General features: G+C 30.7%; 1 protein-coding gene across 4 annotated transcripts in view; it reads right to left on the bottom strand.

The window, feature by feature from the left end:
* gig (TSC complex subunit tuberin) overlaps nt 1-17,401 on the bottom strand; it is a 148,213-nt gene that overhangs the window by 2,085 nt on the left and 128,727 nt on the right. For all 4 annotated transcript variants that reach the window (XM_085812599.1, XM_085812601.1, XM_085812600.1 and 1 more), the window contains 7 exons: nt 16,788-16,926; nt 12,978-13,056; nt 12,768-12,854; nt 10,846-11,032; nt 7,381-7,520; nt 4,024-4,105; nt 496-587 (listed from right to left, as the gene is read on the bottom strand). In XM_085812599.1, coding sequence (XP_085668725.1) covers nt 496-587; nt 4,024-4,105; nt 7,381-7,520; nt 10,846-11,032; nt 12,768-12,854; nt 12,978-13,056; nt 16,788-16,926 — 806 coding nt within the window. The remainder of the gene's footprint in view (nt 1-495; nt 588-4,023; nt 4,106-7,380; nt 7,521-10,845; nt 11,033-12,767; nt 12,855-12,977; nt 13,057-16,787; nt 16,927-17,401) is intronic.

The following is a 17,401-nucleotide window of genomic DNA, read 5'->3' as shown; positions in this document are numbered from 1 at the left end:
AAAAACTGTTGTCCAAAACCACATTTCTAAAAGAATGAAACTATTCAAAATGATGCAATTTCATTAAAAAAGATTAAAAAAACTTGATTCGAATTTTGAAAAAAAAAAAAAAAAAAAAAAAAAAATCGCTTTGAGGTGCACTGGCTCTCTTCTAGATGCACCTATGTACCAAATTTCATAGCTCTGGGTCTATTAGCTTACATACAGCACAAACGAAAAACACACACATCACCAACTTGCTAAATTTGCCACTTGTATATATATTAACTATTACTCAGATACTTTGTTTTTTGTGTAAAAAAGCGAAATGTTTGTGCTTCTAACAAAAACAACAACAGAAAAGCTTTTTCATAAGAAACATATAAATTTACAGCTGAAATAAGTTCTTTATTTTAAGCAAATACTTTTAATAGTATTTGTCACTGATCTACAAAAATGATAAGCAAATTTTTTATGAGAACAAATGCATTATATGTGATACATATGACTACTTACATTAGCATGCAGAGCCAACTGCCTAACAAACACAGGTAGACTTTCATCAGATACTATGTATGATTCTGTATGTCCAAACATATCTTGTAATTCTAATATAAGAAAATACATAGTAAAAAATGTTTAAGATTATTCTTTGATATCACACAAGCATAAAAAAGAAATAAAAATCCTTTAAATGTAAAATATTTTTTTAGAAACCAGTGTTTTAAACTTTAGAAGAACTTTACTTTTTAGTGTTTTAAACTTTAGAAAATAACTAATTACAAGTGACATGCAAATTATTATTATGTAGCAAGATAGATGATATACAGCATTAGAAAAATATTTTACTATAAATTATGATAATGAAGCAAATATTTAAAAATAAGTTAATACAGTCAAATACCGAAAATCTGCCGACCTAAAATCCGCCAACCCCTGAAATGCGCAGAGTTCACTCAGGAGGGTCAAGCAGAAGAATTGTAGAGTTGGTAGATTTTGCTGGAAATTTCTAGATAAGATTTAATATCAAATTTAATGGTTATAGCTTATTATTTGTTTATTAGCCCAAAGGAGCGTTAGCTCAGAAGGGCTATTAATTTCGTTTTGGTGTTTTGCATCGATTCACTTTCAAACTGATGCCACCAAATATTACCACCCTGTGTTATATTTAAAGATATTAAATAATGATGAATCTGTATAAATGTATGTACGTTTTTTCGCATTGTGATTAAACAACAGTACCTAGAGCCATAAAATTTTGAATAACGTAATCCTCCTCTGAATATAGGCATCTGGAAGCCTTAATTTTGGATTTTTTTATTATCTATTTCATATTTTGTAATGCATTTATGAGTTTTTGATTAAGAAACTGAAAGATTTTAAAGCGAGCAATGACAACACTGCACAGGAGAGGGGGAAACCCTCATGTGTGTGAGACCGTATCGGAAATTCTAAAGATATGCTCATTTTAAAATTATTTTGCAATATTGCTGTTGAATTGAATTTTATGGTTTAAGTGGGAAGAACATGATATTTAATAAATAAAGGTAACACAGAAAACGTTAAAAAAATGCCCCTTTGGTATAATGCAAAATCTGAAAGCTTATCTGAACCCAAATCTCAAAACACAAATCTGAAACCAAATATAGATTAAACTGAACTTCAAATTATGATAAATTATTCATGTTTAGCATTTGTCAAGCAGGGCATTCATAAGGAATTAACCAAGACATTAGGAGATAATGTTCTATCTTATTCCTTTACAGTCAAATGAGCAGCAGAATTTTGCTGTGGAAGAACACGATCAATGCTCCAGTTTTCTATCTGTGTTAGTCACAAAGGAAATGATTTCCAAAGTAGAAAAAATTTGTTGTTAGATAGATGAATGATTGTTACGCAAGTAGAAGAAACTCTAGGCATTTCATTTAATTGCAGAGAACCAATTTAAAAAAAAGTCTCAGTCTGACAGATATTCAGAATGTCAACAGAAGTACAAATTGTGTAAGGATTTCAGAATCACTTTTGGCAATGCTTCAGCCGAAACAAGTTTTATAAAAATAAGTGATCATGAATGAACAATGGACGCACATTTGATTGTATTTAAATCTTCAGACTAAATAACACAACATGACCTCGAAAATCTCTCCTCCTATGAGCAAAAAATGTCATATTTCGGTACCACCGATCAAATTATCGACAATGTTTCAGATGCCAAAAGAGCTAAAAATAATCAGTTACTTCAAAAGTGGAAATATTTATCAATGCATAAAACAGCTAAATTATTTTCATTGTACTACACATTTTAATTTGCTACAAAACAGTGAATCATTAGTAAATTAGTTGTTACTATATGTTTAAATATAAGTACTATATGTTGTTACTATATTTTTAAATATAAGTACTATTTGTTTGAAAACTTAAATTCAGTAATTATGATGCATACAATGTTTAGACTCAGAAATGTAAACAAAAGCACTCTAAGGAAAATTTTATTTCTCATTTTGATTTTTATATCCCCCTCCCACTTTCTCTTGTTATAGTATATGATGATTTTAAAATTACTTTTTTTATTTTAACTAAATTTTCCAGATTTAATGCCTATGTGGATCTAAAACCATTCTCCCAACTTAAATACATGCTAATACTAAAACACAATTCCAATTTTTATAAAAAATTTCAACGAGAGCTATTTGAAATCCATCAGATAATGTGAGACTCTACAATTCTGATATTAATTTTATTCTATAAAGAGAGCAAAAACATATACAGTGGATGGACAAAAATATGGAAACACCTTGTGAAATGCACGTTTGAAAAGAAAGATTGATTTTAATGAAATATGTAGGTGGCGCTGGTGTTTTTGACTACTGACGCCACCTATACAACTTCGTAAATGTGCTAAACAGTTCAGTTTGTTGTCGGAGTACTGTTATGTGAGGTTGTCATTGCATTATGTCAGAGTTAACAGACAGTGTTTCAAGAGGTACTGTATCGAAGATTTATTCCGCATATTTGAAAAGCGGAAAAACATCATCTGCTAAATCACAGCGCGGACGAAAGTGTGTCCTGAGTGATCGTGACAGACGATCATTAAAGGCAATTGTGACGAAAAATAAGAAGACCACAGCTGCAAAAGTTACTGCTGAAATGAATGTTGTGTTACCGAACCCTGTGAGTACCAAAACAATTAGAAGGGAGCTTCATAAACAGGGAATTGCTGGCCGTGCTGCAATTGAGAAGCCACTCATCAGTGATGCTAATGCCCGTAACAGGAAAAGGTGGTGTTTAAGTCACAAAGCCTGGACTATAGAGCAGTGGAAGCGAGTAATATGGTCTGACGAGTCTTCTTTCACATTGTTTCCCACTTCTGGCCGAGTTTACGGCTGGAGAACGCCATCTCAAGCCTATAATACAGACTGCTTATTGCCAAGAGTGAAACATGGCGGGGGTTCTGTTATGGTTTGGGCAGCCATATCGTGGTTCTCTGCTAGCCCCATGATAACTATGTCAGGGCACATGACTGCCAAGACTTATGTGAACATTTTGGCCGATCAAGTTCATCCCATGGTACAACCTTTGTTCCCCGATGGTGAATGTGTCTTCCAAGACGACAAAGCCCCTGTTCACACAGCTCACATTGTCCAGGACTGGTTTTCTGAGTACGAGGATGAGTTCTCCCATCTCCCCTGGCCACCACAGTCACCAGACCTGAATATTATCGAACCTTTGTGGTCTACATTGGAACGGAACGTGCGTTCTCATTATCCACCGCCAACATCGTTATCTGAACTTGCCATCGTTTTGCAGGAAGAATGGTATAATATTCCCTTGGCAAACATACAGGAACTGTATTTATTCATTCCGAGAAGACTGCAAGCTGTTTTGGATGCCAACGGGTTTCCTACACCATATTAAGCAAAGAAACATGTTTTTTTAAAGGTGTTTCCATATTTTTGTCCAACCCCTGTATTTATAAAATATTATTATATAAAGCTTTTGTATAAAATATAATCCTACATGCAAAAATTAAAAAATAAATATTACCTTTAGTCTTAAGTTTCACTAACACAACATTACTATTAAAATCTTCAGGATGAATAACCACACAGGCATTCGTCACATGACCCTATAAATAGTTTGTTATGCTTAATATTGCTTAGTATAATAAATATATATTAAAGAATGCAGAATTTTTATATTAACAATATAAGGGCTATTCAAATGAAAAGGTACCAAACTGCAAAGCCTTTTATGGTATTATGGTGGTGTATTTAATTATGGCAAAGCACACTAGGGCTATCTGCCTAAGGGGAGGGATGCCTTTCGTGGAGGACTTTCTAAGGGAAACTGGCTCGTATACACGTTACACATGGGGAAAACCACGAAAACGCCCATGCAGCCAGCCCGTTCGCGGGATTCGAACCTCGGACCGAACTACCAGTGTTCAGCGTCTTTACCGCTCGGCCGCTGGTGGGCCGTTATGGTATTATGATTTTCAAAAATATTCACTATACTTATAAGACACGTAACCTTTTAAATAAAGCAGCAACGGATAGCTTTTCTTTATAAAAATTTTTTACACTGTGCATTGAACTAATTGAATCTCTGTCTTAAGATGAAACTGTTACTTGAAATATTTATTATTGTATTTCTTCAGCATGAGATTATAAGTAAGAGTTGTAAAGGTTCTGTTATGTGATGGTAGATCAGAAGAAACCTATAAATGGTCACAATCAAATGGATAATAATTTTCAGCATACTCTACAGAGAGTGTGCATTGTTTTTAAAAATTCATAAACCTTCAGAAGAATACTTGTATGCATTGTTTTTAAAAATTCATAAACCTTCAGAAGAATACTTGTATGCATTGTTTTTAAAAATTCATAAACCTTCAGAAGAATACTTAGGCTACTTTTTAACTGTTCAAAGCAATACACAGTTTCCTGCAGCAGTATTTTTCAGGGATTCTCACAGATTGCTCACTTTCAACTCAAATACACTCAATACAGCTCAAAATTATTACTTTGTAATTTTATTAACTTGAAATACCACTTTTTCAACCCCTTAATTCTACCATGCCGCACTTCACAAATTATCTATGTTTAATTTATTTAACAACAGCAGTCCCATTTTTATCCTCACATTGGCCATAGAAAAATTCTGCCACTGAACTTTTATGTCATGATGAAGTTCAGACAGAATTTTTGAACGAATTACACACTTATCAACGTCATGAAATTGACAAGTATGCAATTCAATATAACTTTTCATTTGAACGACTCTTTTATGCAACATAATTTCATCAATACTTGAAATTATTTTAAACACTGCACATTTTGAATGTTTTATTTGTTAAAATTTAAATATTATTTATATAGTTACTTGTGCATAATTGAATGGCAACAACTGCATTAGAAAGTGAGCGGAACTTCACTGTATTTTTAAATGAAGGCAACAATGATTAATATATTTTATATTTTAGTGTTTTCTCTTTATTTTATTTCTGTGTTCTGTTATGTGATTTAGTGTGTGAAATTAAAGTACATATGATTTTCCATTTATATACAAAATTGTCATCATATTTAGTAGCTCCTATAAAATACTGGATAATTTTGTTACAAACTTGTAGGGTTCTTATTATGTACAACCTTAAATATGAAAAATTAGTTATGCTCCAGTCTGAATTACAAAGCCCTATGAAATTTAAAATAATCTATTAACTCTTTAATTTGACAGAAAGCAGCACCATTAGTGTTTACAACAAAAACTCCACCATTTGCAAGTATATAAAATAATATAAATTGAAAATCAATTTTAAATAATGAAGTCAGAGAGTATATAAACTGGTCTATTTATGCTGATTAAAATACTAAATTGATCCAGAAAGTAAGTACAGTTTAGGGTTATATTCCCAGCATCTGACAACACAAAGTTATGCATGTATAGTTACATAGTTCAACCTGAGAATGAATTTGCTGCCATTTTGTTTGTTTAAGTTAATGTTTGAAGGCACTGTTTGTCAATAATCAAAATTAAAACAACCGATTGGCAGCTGTGAAATAAGAACTGTTGTCAAGTTTTTGAATGCACAAAATGTGCAACCTTTTGAAATTTATTGTCAGATAAGTGAAACTTATGCAGCAAACACATTGAGTGAAAGTATGGTGCAAAAGTGGGTTAGGATATTCATTGAAGGAAGGAAAATGTCTATGACATGGAACGTTGTGGATGTCATTGCTGATCACTGAAGAATTTGAGTGCAGCATCAGTGGAAAAGTTTGCTCCAATACGTGATTCACGATTTCTGATTTGTCAAAAATCTACATTTGCGATGGGTACTGAAAACACTGATGGACGTTCGAAAACAGAAATGCATGGGAGTTCCCTTGGAGTTTTTGCAGACAGAAGGTCTTTTGAAAAGTATTGTCAAAGGCATTGAAACATGGATTTGTTACAAGATACTTGAAATCAAATGACAGTCACTGGAATGGCATCATACTGGTTTCCTGAAACCCAAGAAAGAAAAGTCACCTCTTCCTTCAAGAAAAATTATGTGTATTCCGTTTTGGAACAGTCAATTTTGTTAGTGGACTGGATGGAACGAGCAGAACAATCATCGCTACAGCTTACTGTGAGACAGTGAAGAGGTGTCACATGGTACGGAACAAAAGGCATGGACTTCTGACTTCCGGTGCTGTGTTTATGCACGACGACATGTGATCACATACTACATGGGTAATGATGACACTGCTTGATTTATTTTGCTTGGAAAAATTTATTTAGCCTCCTTATAGATCAGACCTAGTCCCATCCAACTTCCATTTGCTTTCTCATATCAAGAAATTTCTTGCCAGCTAGCACTTTGAAAGTGATGATGAAGTCAAGGTAAGTGTCCATAACTGGTTCCGGTCACAGATGTCCAAATTGTATGAAACAGGTATGCAATTAGTGCATTCTGAATTTGCATATCAAATAAGTTGAAAAGTAGTTTAAAGTATGTAGATTTTTCCATTATTAAATACACATTAAAACAAATTGCTAATCTTTTTTAATACCCAACAGTACTTACTTTCTGGATGAACTTTGTATTTAATGTTGTGCTTTTTATGTCGACTAGCAAAATGGATAAAATGAAAACAATCTTTGGCAGAAGCAAGCAAGGCTGCCAAAAGCTCTACCTTGAAAACATTCAAACCCTCAGCTTAAATACTCACACAATTAATTTGCATTCTTTGAGGATTATACAGAAAGAAGTTATAGTAAAGGTTAAAATCATTAAAATCCTTACAAATTAAGTACATTTGTACATTTTTAACTAACACAAATTGAAAATTTCAAAACTTAACCTAAGGTAGTCTAGGATATAAAGACATAATACATGGAAGAAGATGAAATTCTTACTTTGATGGTAGACAATTTGTAATCTTCTCCACTTTCATTATATACAATAATCACATTATCATTTGCAATATGTTTCTTCTTCTCATTTCTCATTTTGTCTGATTCTTTATTAAGCATCAGTGTTGCAACATGAAACACCACTGAAAGAAATTAGAATATTCATATGATTAATTAGAATTAAGGAAAAAGTGTATCCAAATGTAACTTGTAATTTAAGTATAATTTAAAAAACTACCATTTTTGAAATTTATCATTTAAAGTACTCTCAAACAGAATTAACAATTTCAGGAAAAATACAATACCAAAAAACTGAAATGGTAGGAAAAGAAGGGAAAAAAGTGAAGGTTATTTAATTTATTTAACAAAAGCCCAGTTTATTACATGATAAATTAAATAATTAAAGAAAAGCAGATGAGGTTTATATGCCTAAAAAAGAAAGTGAAGGAAGTCTTCACATCAAACTTCACAGAAAATGCTTACTTTTATTTCAATGGATGAATAGTAATGAATTTTCATGTAATCTTTATGTCTGCTAAATACATTTAAGAAAATGCAAATGTGTAAGGAGAAATATTTTATGATTTTATGATTTAAGGCATTTGTATAGAAAATTATACAGTTACCCTCTACCCAATCCAGCTCATAAGATAGTTTGTATGAATACTGTTCAAATAACAAAGATAATAATTTAATCATGTTATGTAAGATACAGAAAAGAATCACAATAAAGCTGTTTTGAAAAATATATTAGAATTACTAAACACCAAGTTTATGACTGAAAACATATTAATATATATTTTTTCCTATTTTGCATCATAATACATTGCAATCAATTTTTAAGATAAAATATATGAAGTCGATGGCAGGATAATCCCTATAAAAAACTGCATATAAAAGAACATATGTGATTTTTTCCTCCATAACCTACTGAAATAAATTTACTCTGAATATTTAAAATATATAGATATATATAACAGAATTTCAAAGCATTTCAATTTTTCTGGTAATTAAATTACCGTTAACATCTTGCGAGGAAAAAAAGATAATTTTTTAAAAAAATAATTTGAAAAGTAATTATATTTTAGTGCACATATTTATTTTCAAATTGAAATCTGCCCAAAGAAGTGAGAAGCATGAAGTGTCATTAAAAAATAAATAAATAAATAAAATACAACTGACTCTTAAATTAAGTAGGGCTGTCAAACAGCAGGATTACAACACAGCTGAACATTTACATATAATTTTTGTTAACCACCCAGCCAGTATAGTGGTTAATGATGCTGATTGCTAAGCCAATGGACCCAAGTTCAAATCCCAGAGAAAGCATGGATGCTTATAAGCGTATAGTGTCTGTGCAGCAAGGGGGCACTCAAAATACATGGTGTGCCAAACGTCTTCTTGGGAGTTTGGTGATATGGGAAAAGGGATGGGAGATGCTCAAAATGCTCGCAGGGTGTTCTTGCACAAAACTGGCATTGGAAGCTTAACAGATTGCTAGATACAGCAATACCTCAATCATCTATGGTACTATAGAGGTGCTGGACTAGCTTCTATTCACACCTGTGTAATTTTTGCTTAAGTTATCATTATCCTGGTGTTGATCAAAAATCTTACCAATAATGCAAATACTCACACACAATTTTCCTGCTCTCTATATAAAATATGCTGTGTTCATACAATAAAATAAGCTAAATCTTTATTTATAGGCTTAAAGATTTATGTATTTATAATAAAACAGAAGCTACACAATTGAAGGGAAATGCAATTGCTATTCATATTTTGAAATATGAAATTCTATACACAAATAAAACATCACAATAAGCATAAAAAATTTTATGTCGTATAGTATTACATTCATATTCATGAAGATTTCTAGGAATGTAGTTGCATTAAAAAATTCTCTAGTATGTAGCAAGCAATTTTCATATTACACTTTTTTCTGCTTGGAAGTAATTTCAACATTCCAAAAGACATTTATATGTATGTACTGACATTACTTGAGATCTGTAACATTAGTAATTAAGACCTGCAGAAAACATTTTACTAAAATGTGGACTGTTCGCATGACTGACAAATTTTTCAACAGAGATGATCAATATCATATGGCACTTTCAACAAAACACATGCAAGATTCTAGCTCACCATAGTACTAGCAAACAGGAGGTGGTTGTGAAATCATTATACACAAATATACATATATATTACTCTTAGGCAAGTATGACTTATCTTTACTTCTAGCACTTCTCTACCCACTAGTGACACCATGACTAGTGACCACACTTGTTTACATGCTTACAGCTTGGAAAATTTTTGATCTTTTCATAATAGATTTGTTTTAATTTCACAGCAGTAAATGGCAAAATAGGTTAGTACTGCATACATTTTAAACATCCATAATGTACTTAATTTTTAAAGATTTTTTATATTTGCGAGTACAAGGTTTGTCAGCTATTTTTTTTTAATATTACTGCAAATTATCAAAGCATTGTCCTAATATTTATTTAAAAAATCTCGATTCAACCTCTTACTTCAGAAGCAAACTGTAACATTAAAGGTAATTGTTAACAATAAGTAAAATCCAGGTAAAATTAAAGACATTCAAGGATTATAAAAACCCTCAAGTAAAAGGAAAAGCATGAATACCTCTTACATCAAAGAACTGATGATTAAGTGAGAAATTACACTTTTTTTCCCCTTTTAAATGTTAATTTGTATAACAAATTCAGTTTTTAAGAGAACGTTTTAAAGTACAGAACTGCCATTTTTCTGCCAAGTATATTACTTATGATGGCAGAAGCATCTTTTTGGGGCTAAACTTATATTTTGCAAAATAAAATATAAAATGAAGAATATTAAGAAATGCACATATTGTGAGAACAGCAAATTGTCAGATAACTGTATAGATGATCAGTGCTGCAGAAGGAAAACATAATAATAAATGAAAAGTGGAAAGACTCAGCTACAAAGTTTCCTAATGTCAAATTCTTGTATTTAAGCTAATGTAACACTTAAAACAAAAATAAATAAAGATTTGTTTTATTTTAAAATGTTTTTCTTTTTCTCTTATTACTTTTAATAAGCAAGCAGAACTAATTTAAAGAGGTTTTTTTAACAAATATAAAGCTTCACAAAATTTTCCATTGTTTCAATGCTTTTCAAAATTACGAAAAATAAATAAAAATACAGCTCTGCACATTGCACTGTAGTTAGAGACTTTCTACATATCTGACTAAATGAAAATATACTGTAAAAATGAATGTACTTTAAAAGCTGAAATGATCATGCGTATTTCTGTTGCCAAGAAAAACATTCTGAACTGAGAAAAATAACACTGCAATAAACTCTTAACATTTGCTTCAAATGTTATTCTTTTATAAATCATGATTAAAGCAGCAAAAATCCTATCAATTTTTTCAGTTATTTGACAGAATGAGATTAAATTCTAAATTTGAAACAGAAACTGACCTTGCATAACATCATCATGCCAAATCAATGCAAACTTTCCATCTTCACCCTTTGTGTCAAGCCCTCCAAGATATGTAGTATGGGGATCAACATCTGTCAAACGAACCATAGACCCTAAACCATGCAAAAAGTTAACATACCTAGCAGAACCATATACATTGCTTAGGATAGCCACTTCTTTATCAACCTAAGAGGCAAAATAAAAACTGTAAAAATTACAGAAATATAATAAAGCATATTTTATAATACTTGTGCTTAACCTGATTTAAAGGAAAATTAGCATGTGATATAATTTAGGGTAATTTATCACTGGGCAAAATTAAACTTATGCTGGTTTTATTAGAAAATGCTCTGCATTTTGAGGGAGTCTGATGAACAACCTGTCTTCTTTAAGAATAATAAATATTCTGCCAATATAAATTGAATATTATTCATTTAAGTTAAGTGAAATCAAATAAAATCAATTTAAAAGAAGCAACAATCGTAGCACCTTCAAACAAGCAAAAGAGAAACTGGAGGAATAAATTGGGATTTAAGGCTTTTAAAAATTGATTGAAATTTAAATCAATAATTGAAGTTGAAAAATTTTAACAAATGGTAAGAGTTTCAAAGATTTGAAATTGATGAAGTCTTTCTGATGAATTTAATGGAACTAAAGTTAAAAGAAAAAAGCAACAAATGATTAGACATATATTTTCCTTTCTGGCATGAAATTTGTTCATTGTAATGTGAAATTCTAAAACTTTCTCAGATTGGCCAATGAATATTAAACTACAGTAACAAAAATTTCAATGAATTCTCACAGAGTTAAGACTGAAACTGATTATATTATTGAAGTATAATCACAATTGCTCATTCATTGCAGTTACACTGATCAACAGATTTACATGCTCTTTTAATTTATTTAAATCAGCATGGAGTTTAAATTAAAATTGTAATTAAATTTTGTTTAATCACATTACCCTTTCAGTTATTCAACTGAGCAACTAGTATACATTCGTCAGCTACAACACAAGTAATTAAAGATATTAACAATATAATTGCTAACTATTCAATTTTGTTGGACTTTATGATCCTATTTTCCACACTGCAACGTCAGCAGGCAAATTTTTGCCTACAAAGCATAAACTTATATTCACAAAAATTAACAGTCTACAACTGTGTCTATGTACAGGAAAGAACAGATGAATGTATCAGAATTGCTGTGTAAGTTAATGATTCCATAATTCTAACTAACAAATGAGAAAAATGAAAATAGAAATGCATTATCTAGGCAAGTTTGATACAAACAACCTTTGTGAAATGTCACCAACCATTATTTATTATACTTACAAAAATTTTCAAAATATTGCAAATTTAAAGTTTTGTGGTGCCAACAGAAATTGTCAATTTATACAAATGTATAATAATCACACAAGCATGCCATACATTTCAAACCCAAGGAAACATTTCAAATATTTCTATGATTATGTTGCTTACTTTTTTATTAATGGAATAGCATGCCACACATCTTTCTTTGTTTCAGATATATTCAAAATGTTTAACAGCTTAACTCACATTAAGTGTTTGGAAAAGAGGCAAAATCTGAAAAATTTAACTCCATCCTATTTCACTTTGTTTACTAATGATGTACCAGTGTGAATGAATTCAGAGATTGCAGAAGAAAGGAAACACTTAAAACTAACTGGATAACTTATTAAATGGATGACTTAAATTTAGCTAGCATATATAATTGATTATTAATTTGCCAATTTTTGGATAATTAGATTTCCTTTTCTTTTTTTATTTACAGTTGTTTTTTTTTCCCATAACTGCTGTATATAGCTTTGAAAAATTAATATAAAAGTATAAGGATGCATTTTCTTTGGTTACTTTTCGTGAACAACTGAAATAATTTAAATGAGAAAGCACAAACTACTTACTTGTCCTGGGCCAACATAAACAACTCCTATTTTGTGTGTATCATAAGGTGGTGTATGGTCTAATACATTTAAAGCTCTGTTATTAGTCTGAAACAGAACAACAATATATAAGTACTTCTTGAAGAGAAAATACCAAATAAATCAAAATAAAGATCATAAATGGATGAAGACTATATTTAATCTGCTTAAGGTTAATACAAATTAACTTACTTCAGTTGGAAGCAAAAGAAGTGGTTTATGAGCTGGTGGACCAAAATAGCTGTCATGAAATAACTGCAAGAAAACAAAACTGGAAAGGAAAAAAAAAAAAATAATAATAATAATAATTCAAAAACTTAAGTTAAACAATATAACAATACAGTTAAATAGTTAAAAACCTTCAAGTTATATTCTAAAACTTTAAAGATGAGTTACCAGCCACTAAAGAATTTTACACACATTTAAACAAATATAACATTTTAAGATATTTTAAGAAAATTTTGTTTTCATTGTTAAATAAAAATATATATTGTTGCTTACTCATAAAAACAAAATCAATTAAAAAGGAATATGAATTTTAAAAGTAAAAATATTTGTTAATGTATCTTATCCCCCCCCATTACAAAACAGAAAAAAATTAGGCTATAAAGGACATCACTATCTGAACAAAATAAGAAATAAATAAATACAGAAGATTGCAATACTCATTACAGAATTTCATCTGCATTTTTTGATTTTACAATGTTCTATATTGACTTATTCTAAATTTTTTACAGCAGTGTGCTCCACCAGGGACTGAGTGACTTACGATTACCGCATACTGGTAGTTAGATATGGGCTTAAGCCCAGAAGAATGAGCTGACTTGGTTTTCCCCTCTGTAACGTAAATGTGAGCCATTTCCCTTTAGAAAGTCCTCCAAGAAGGCCTCCTTCCTCTTATGCAGGTAGTTCTTGTATGCTTTGCTGTATTTAAATAACCCTTTACAGCAAGTACTCAGCAGAGAGTGGTAAATTGTGCAACATTATATTAAATAATAACCTACGTTTCTAATGCCACATATTCTGTATACAAATTTTGGTTTTTAATTTTTCTAGTGTTAATATAGTTTCATCAGTGGAAAACAATTATATCCTTCAAATGCACATTAAAATCATTGTTTGGATGGATGACAAAGCTGCCTCAAATTCACCTCCACCCCAAATTTACATATAAGGAATTTTACTGAAACTGGAGGATCACTGCCATAGGGCTTACAAAGATAAGTCAAAAAGTAAGTTGTACTTAACAAGAAAATTATCACTGCCCACAGTTCCATTTGAAAAGGTGGAGTAATAGTTACATCCTGTTAGTTGTAAACTGGTTGTTACCAATAGTGATATCAGGAAATGGCATCTGTATTAAAAGTGTAACTTGTACTCATTTTCTGTAGACATGTCAGTCGCATGAAGTGTGGGTGATAAAGCAATTTCATATCAAGCAATCACAAAATGATGTGTATTATTTGAAAATGGATGTGCAGGTGTGAGAACCCCATTATCCATTATCTCAATCTGACCTAGCTTAAGAAAAAAGAATTTACAATGAAGACATAATTCTGCTAAAAAAAGTCTATACTGCATGGCCTATAAATGGCAGACCGCATTGGGTTCTACCTAAATTAAGAGAGACAGATGTCATAAGAAGCACAGATTAAGGGTAGGGAACCATTTTTTGATAACTAGAGCTACGATTTCCTAGTTGAAAAATCTTAACTTCATGCACACCAGCAAATACACTGAACTGATAATCACAAAAGTAAGATTTGATCATCATTACATTTAGGAACTACTGATTTAAGTGATGACTGCAAGTTTTAATGGCTGGACAGAGCTTCTTAAAAAGATAAGATGGCCCCAGGAAGCACTGAGATTACAGGACATTTTCCCTAAAGTGAACTTGAGCAGGTGCAAAAGATAATGTGATTATATGATATCTGGGGGAAGGGGGGAATAAAGAAGAATATGAAGAAGGGAAAAAATTAAAAAATTAAACAAATCAGCTTATTAGGATCAAGTACTGTGGTTCTTTACCAAAGTTTTATATTTTAAAACTAAATTAAAAAAAATTGAAATAAATTCATTTCCATAAAATATTATATATGCATACACACATAGAAGAGCAGAAAAATGGTAACAATATTTTATATAAAATAATTATAAAATTTTTTGACTACTGCCAATTTTTAATATATTTTTTATTTATTTTTATTAATAATTCAGAAATACTAACAGTTTATAAGACGAACAAAGTATTACAAAGGTTCTAAAACAATTTTTTTATTTAAATAGAACCTTTTGCTCATATTGGCCAATGTCAGCTTGAAGACTTAACAGAATATTTTTGAGCCATTTGATCCAAAATACCTATTCTTTATTTGGTTGCATTGTAAAATCTCACAACCTGGGGTGTTTTTCTCATTTGATGCAACTTCCAGAGTTGGATGAAATGAACCCATGAGGATATTTTTGCTCTTTCTTCCCTGATATGATGTAAGAGGATGTATAATCTCAATTGTAATGTTTTCACCTCGTTTATAACATAATACACAAATCTCAATAAAAGTATTCTGTATCTTTGAAACAAGAGTAACTGGATCAGTTTGTAATTCTTGTAATTAGATGATTTTAAGTTAAAGCAAAAATAATTCATTATTTCCAAAAATTTGTCCCAAGGAATTGTGTCGCTGAAGAATTCTGAGCCCCAAATTTGGATGATAAACTCAAAACAGAAAGTATTTTGGCAACAAAAGCACCAAATAATAGAGTAATAAAAGCAACTACCTCTCCAAATGACAAGCTTCAATTTAGATTTCCTGATTTTTAACGTGGCTTTAGTGCATTGCTGTACATGATATAATATTTTTTCGTTGATTTAAAGTCTCTATGCACTACTTGCATTCCTCTTAACTAGTTTTCTCTTAGCAAAATTAAGCTAGCCCACATGCTTGCAAAACATTTTAAAGAGGAAGTATTTTACATGAATTTACTGAAAGAATTTCTTTTTTCTAATCTGTATCATCATTTGTTATTTCTTTGCTTTTTGCTTGATTTTCTTCATTTTCAAAATATGTAATTTGTTTTTGTTTTTTTATTGCTCCATGCCTTTTTAGTCTTTTTGAGCTGTGACTATTTCCTTGAATTATAAGCAAAATGATGAGTGTTGTGCAACACAAAAGAAGGTGAAGAACTTAAGCATTCAGGGAAGAAACATGAAACCCATTTGGGATATTACAACTTTGGAAAGCAGAAGCCTCATTTCAGTTTCAACCAACTATCAAATAACATCTGGCATGAAAATAAAAAGGAAACCCAAACAAATAGGATCGAGATATCACTACACCAAGAAGAGTTAGCCTTCTACTAAACAGAGAAGATGACCGCAAAATGACCGCTAGCTGTAATTCTAGGTATACATAGTTACATAAAGAAACATAATTTAAAACAAGAGAAATGAATTATTTTGTCATCATGGTACATACTTAAAAAAATAAAAAATAAACAAATATTAAAAAAGAAAAATATGAAAAATGTATTTGTTTGCTGTCAAAATGACTGGTTCTGTATTTCTAGCATTAACGGTTATTGTAAGCAGATGTGAATCCTTTAAACAAGACTACATAAAGATGTCTGTGTCAAGCAATAATATATGTTTCTGGTGATCATAAAAGTAGTTTGGTAGTATATGTTCATGTACATAAAAGAACTGTCATATATGTTTAGTATGAGTTTTTGTTCCTGCAAGTGCAACTAAACATTTTGGCTAACCCTTATAATAGCACTTGAGGAAAATTAACAAAAAATATCTATAACAAGGAATTCCTTGAAACAGATAAAAAATATGAAACATAATGTCTTTAATACATAAAATATACACAGAAATCACAGCTTTTCACAATTAATATTTAATTAGGTTTTAATCATAACATGAGGGAACACAATTTTGATTAAAATTATTAAAACCCTGACAAAAAAACACTTTAAAAATTTCAAAAATGAACAAACCTGGGACTCATGCCGCTACGTCGATTTACATCTGGCTTCATAACCGACTTTTCACATCCAACGGGGCGAATGGGGCTCATAACTGATATAGTATGACCTCTGTCTCTAAATGACCCAGATACAACATTTTGTGGTTCACCTGAAGCATTAAAAAACAATGAAGAAACATCTGATATAGTTTCATATGAACAAGATTGAAAATTATAGGATCTTCATATAGATATTAAATGTATTCCTTCACATAAAAAAACCCCACATTACATCCTAGTCTAAGTACAATCACATAGATTCAAAATATTAAAAGTGCAAAATATTTCAAATGCTGCAAATATGGGTTCTGGGAGAATTGAGAAATTTTAGCAGGTGCAAATTAGAAATGGAAATTTAATACTCTAAACTGGCTCTCACCATTATAAGGAATGTATTATAATTAAATCTAGTGAACAAGTACACATAAAATTTTTTGAAGCTATCATATATGTTTTTTCTATTTTTATCAGAGCCATGCTTTACATTAAAATACAATTTTCAATAATAGTGAAAAAATCAAGTGACACACAGCTAGATAAGTACAACAGTATCTTAAGGAACTTTTCAAGGGCCGAAGGATTAGA

This window comes from Stegodyphus dumicola, chromosome 3, assembly GCF_044657685.1.
Source record: "Stegodyphus dumicola isolate Sdum_Otavi_A_Nest chromosome 3, ASM4465768v1".
In the NCBI taxonomy this organism is placed as follows: domain Eukaryota; kingdom Metazoa; phylum Arthropoda; class Arachnida; order Araneae; family Eresidae; genus Stegodyphus; species Stegodyphus dumicola.
This window is presented reverse-complemented; position numbering and strand designations above follow the sequence as displayed.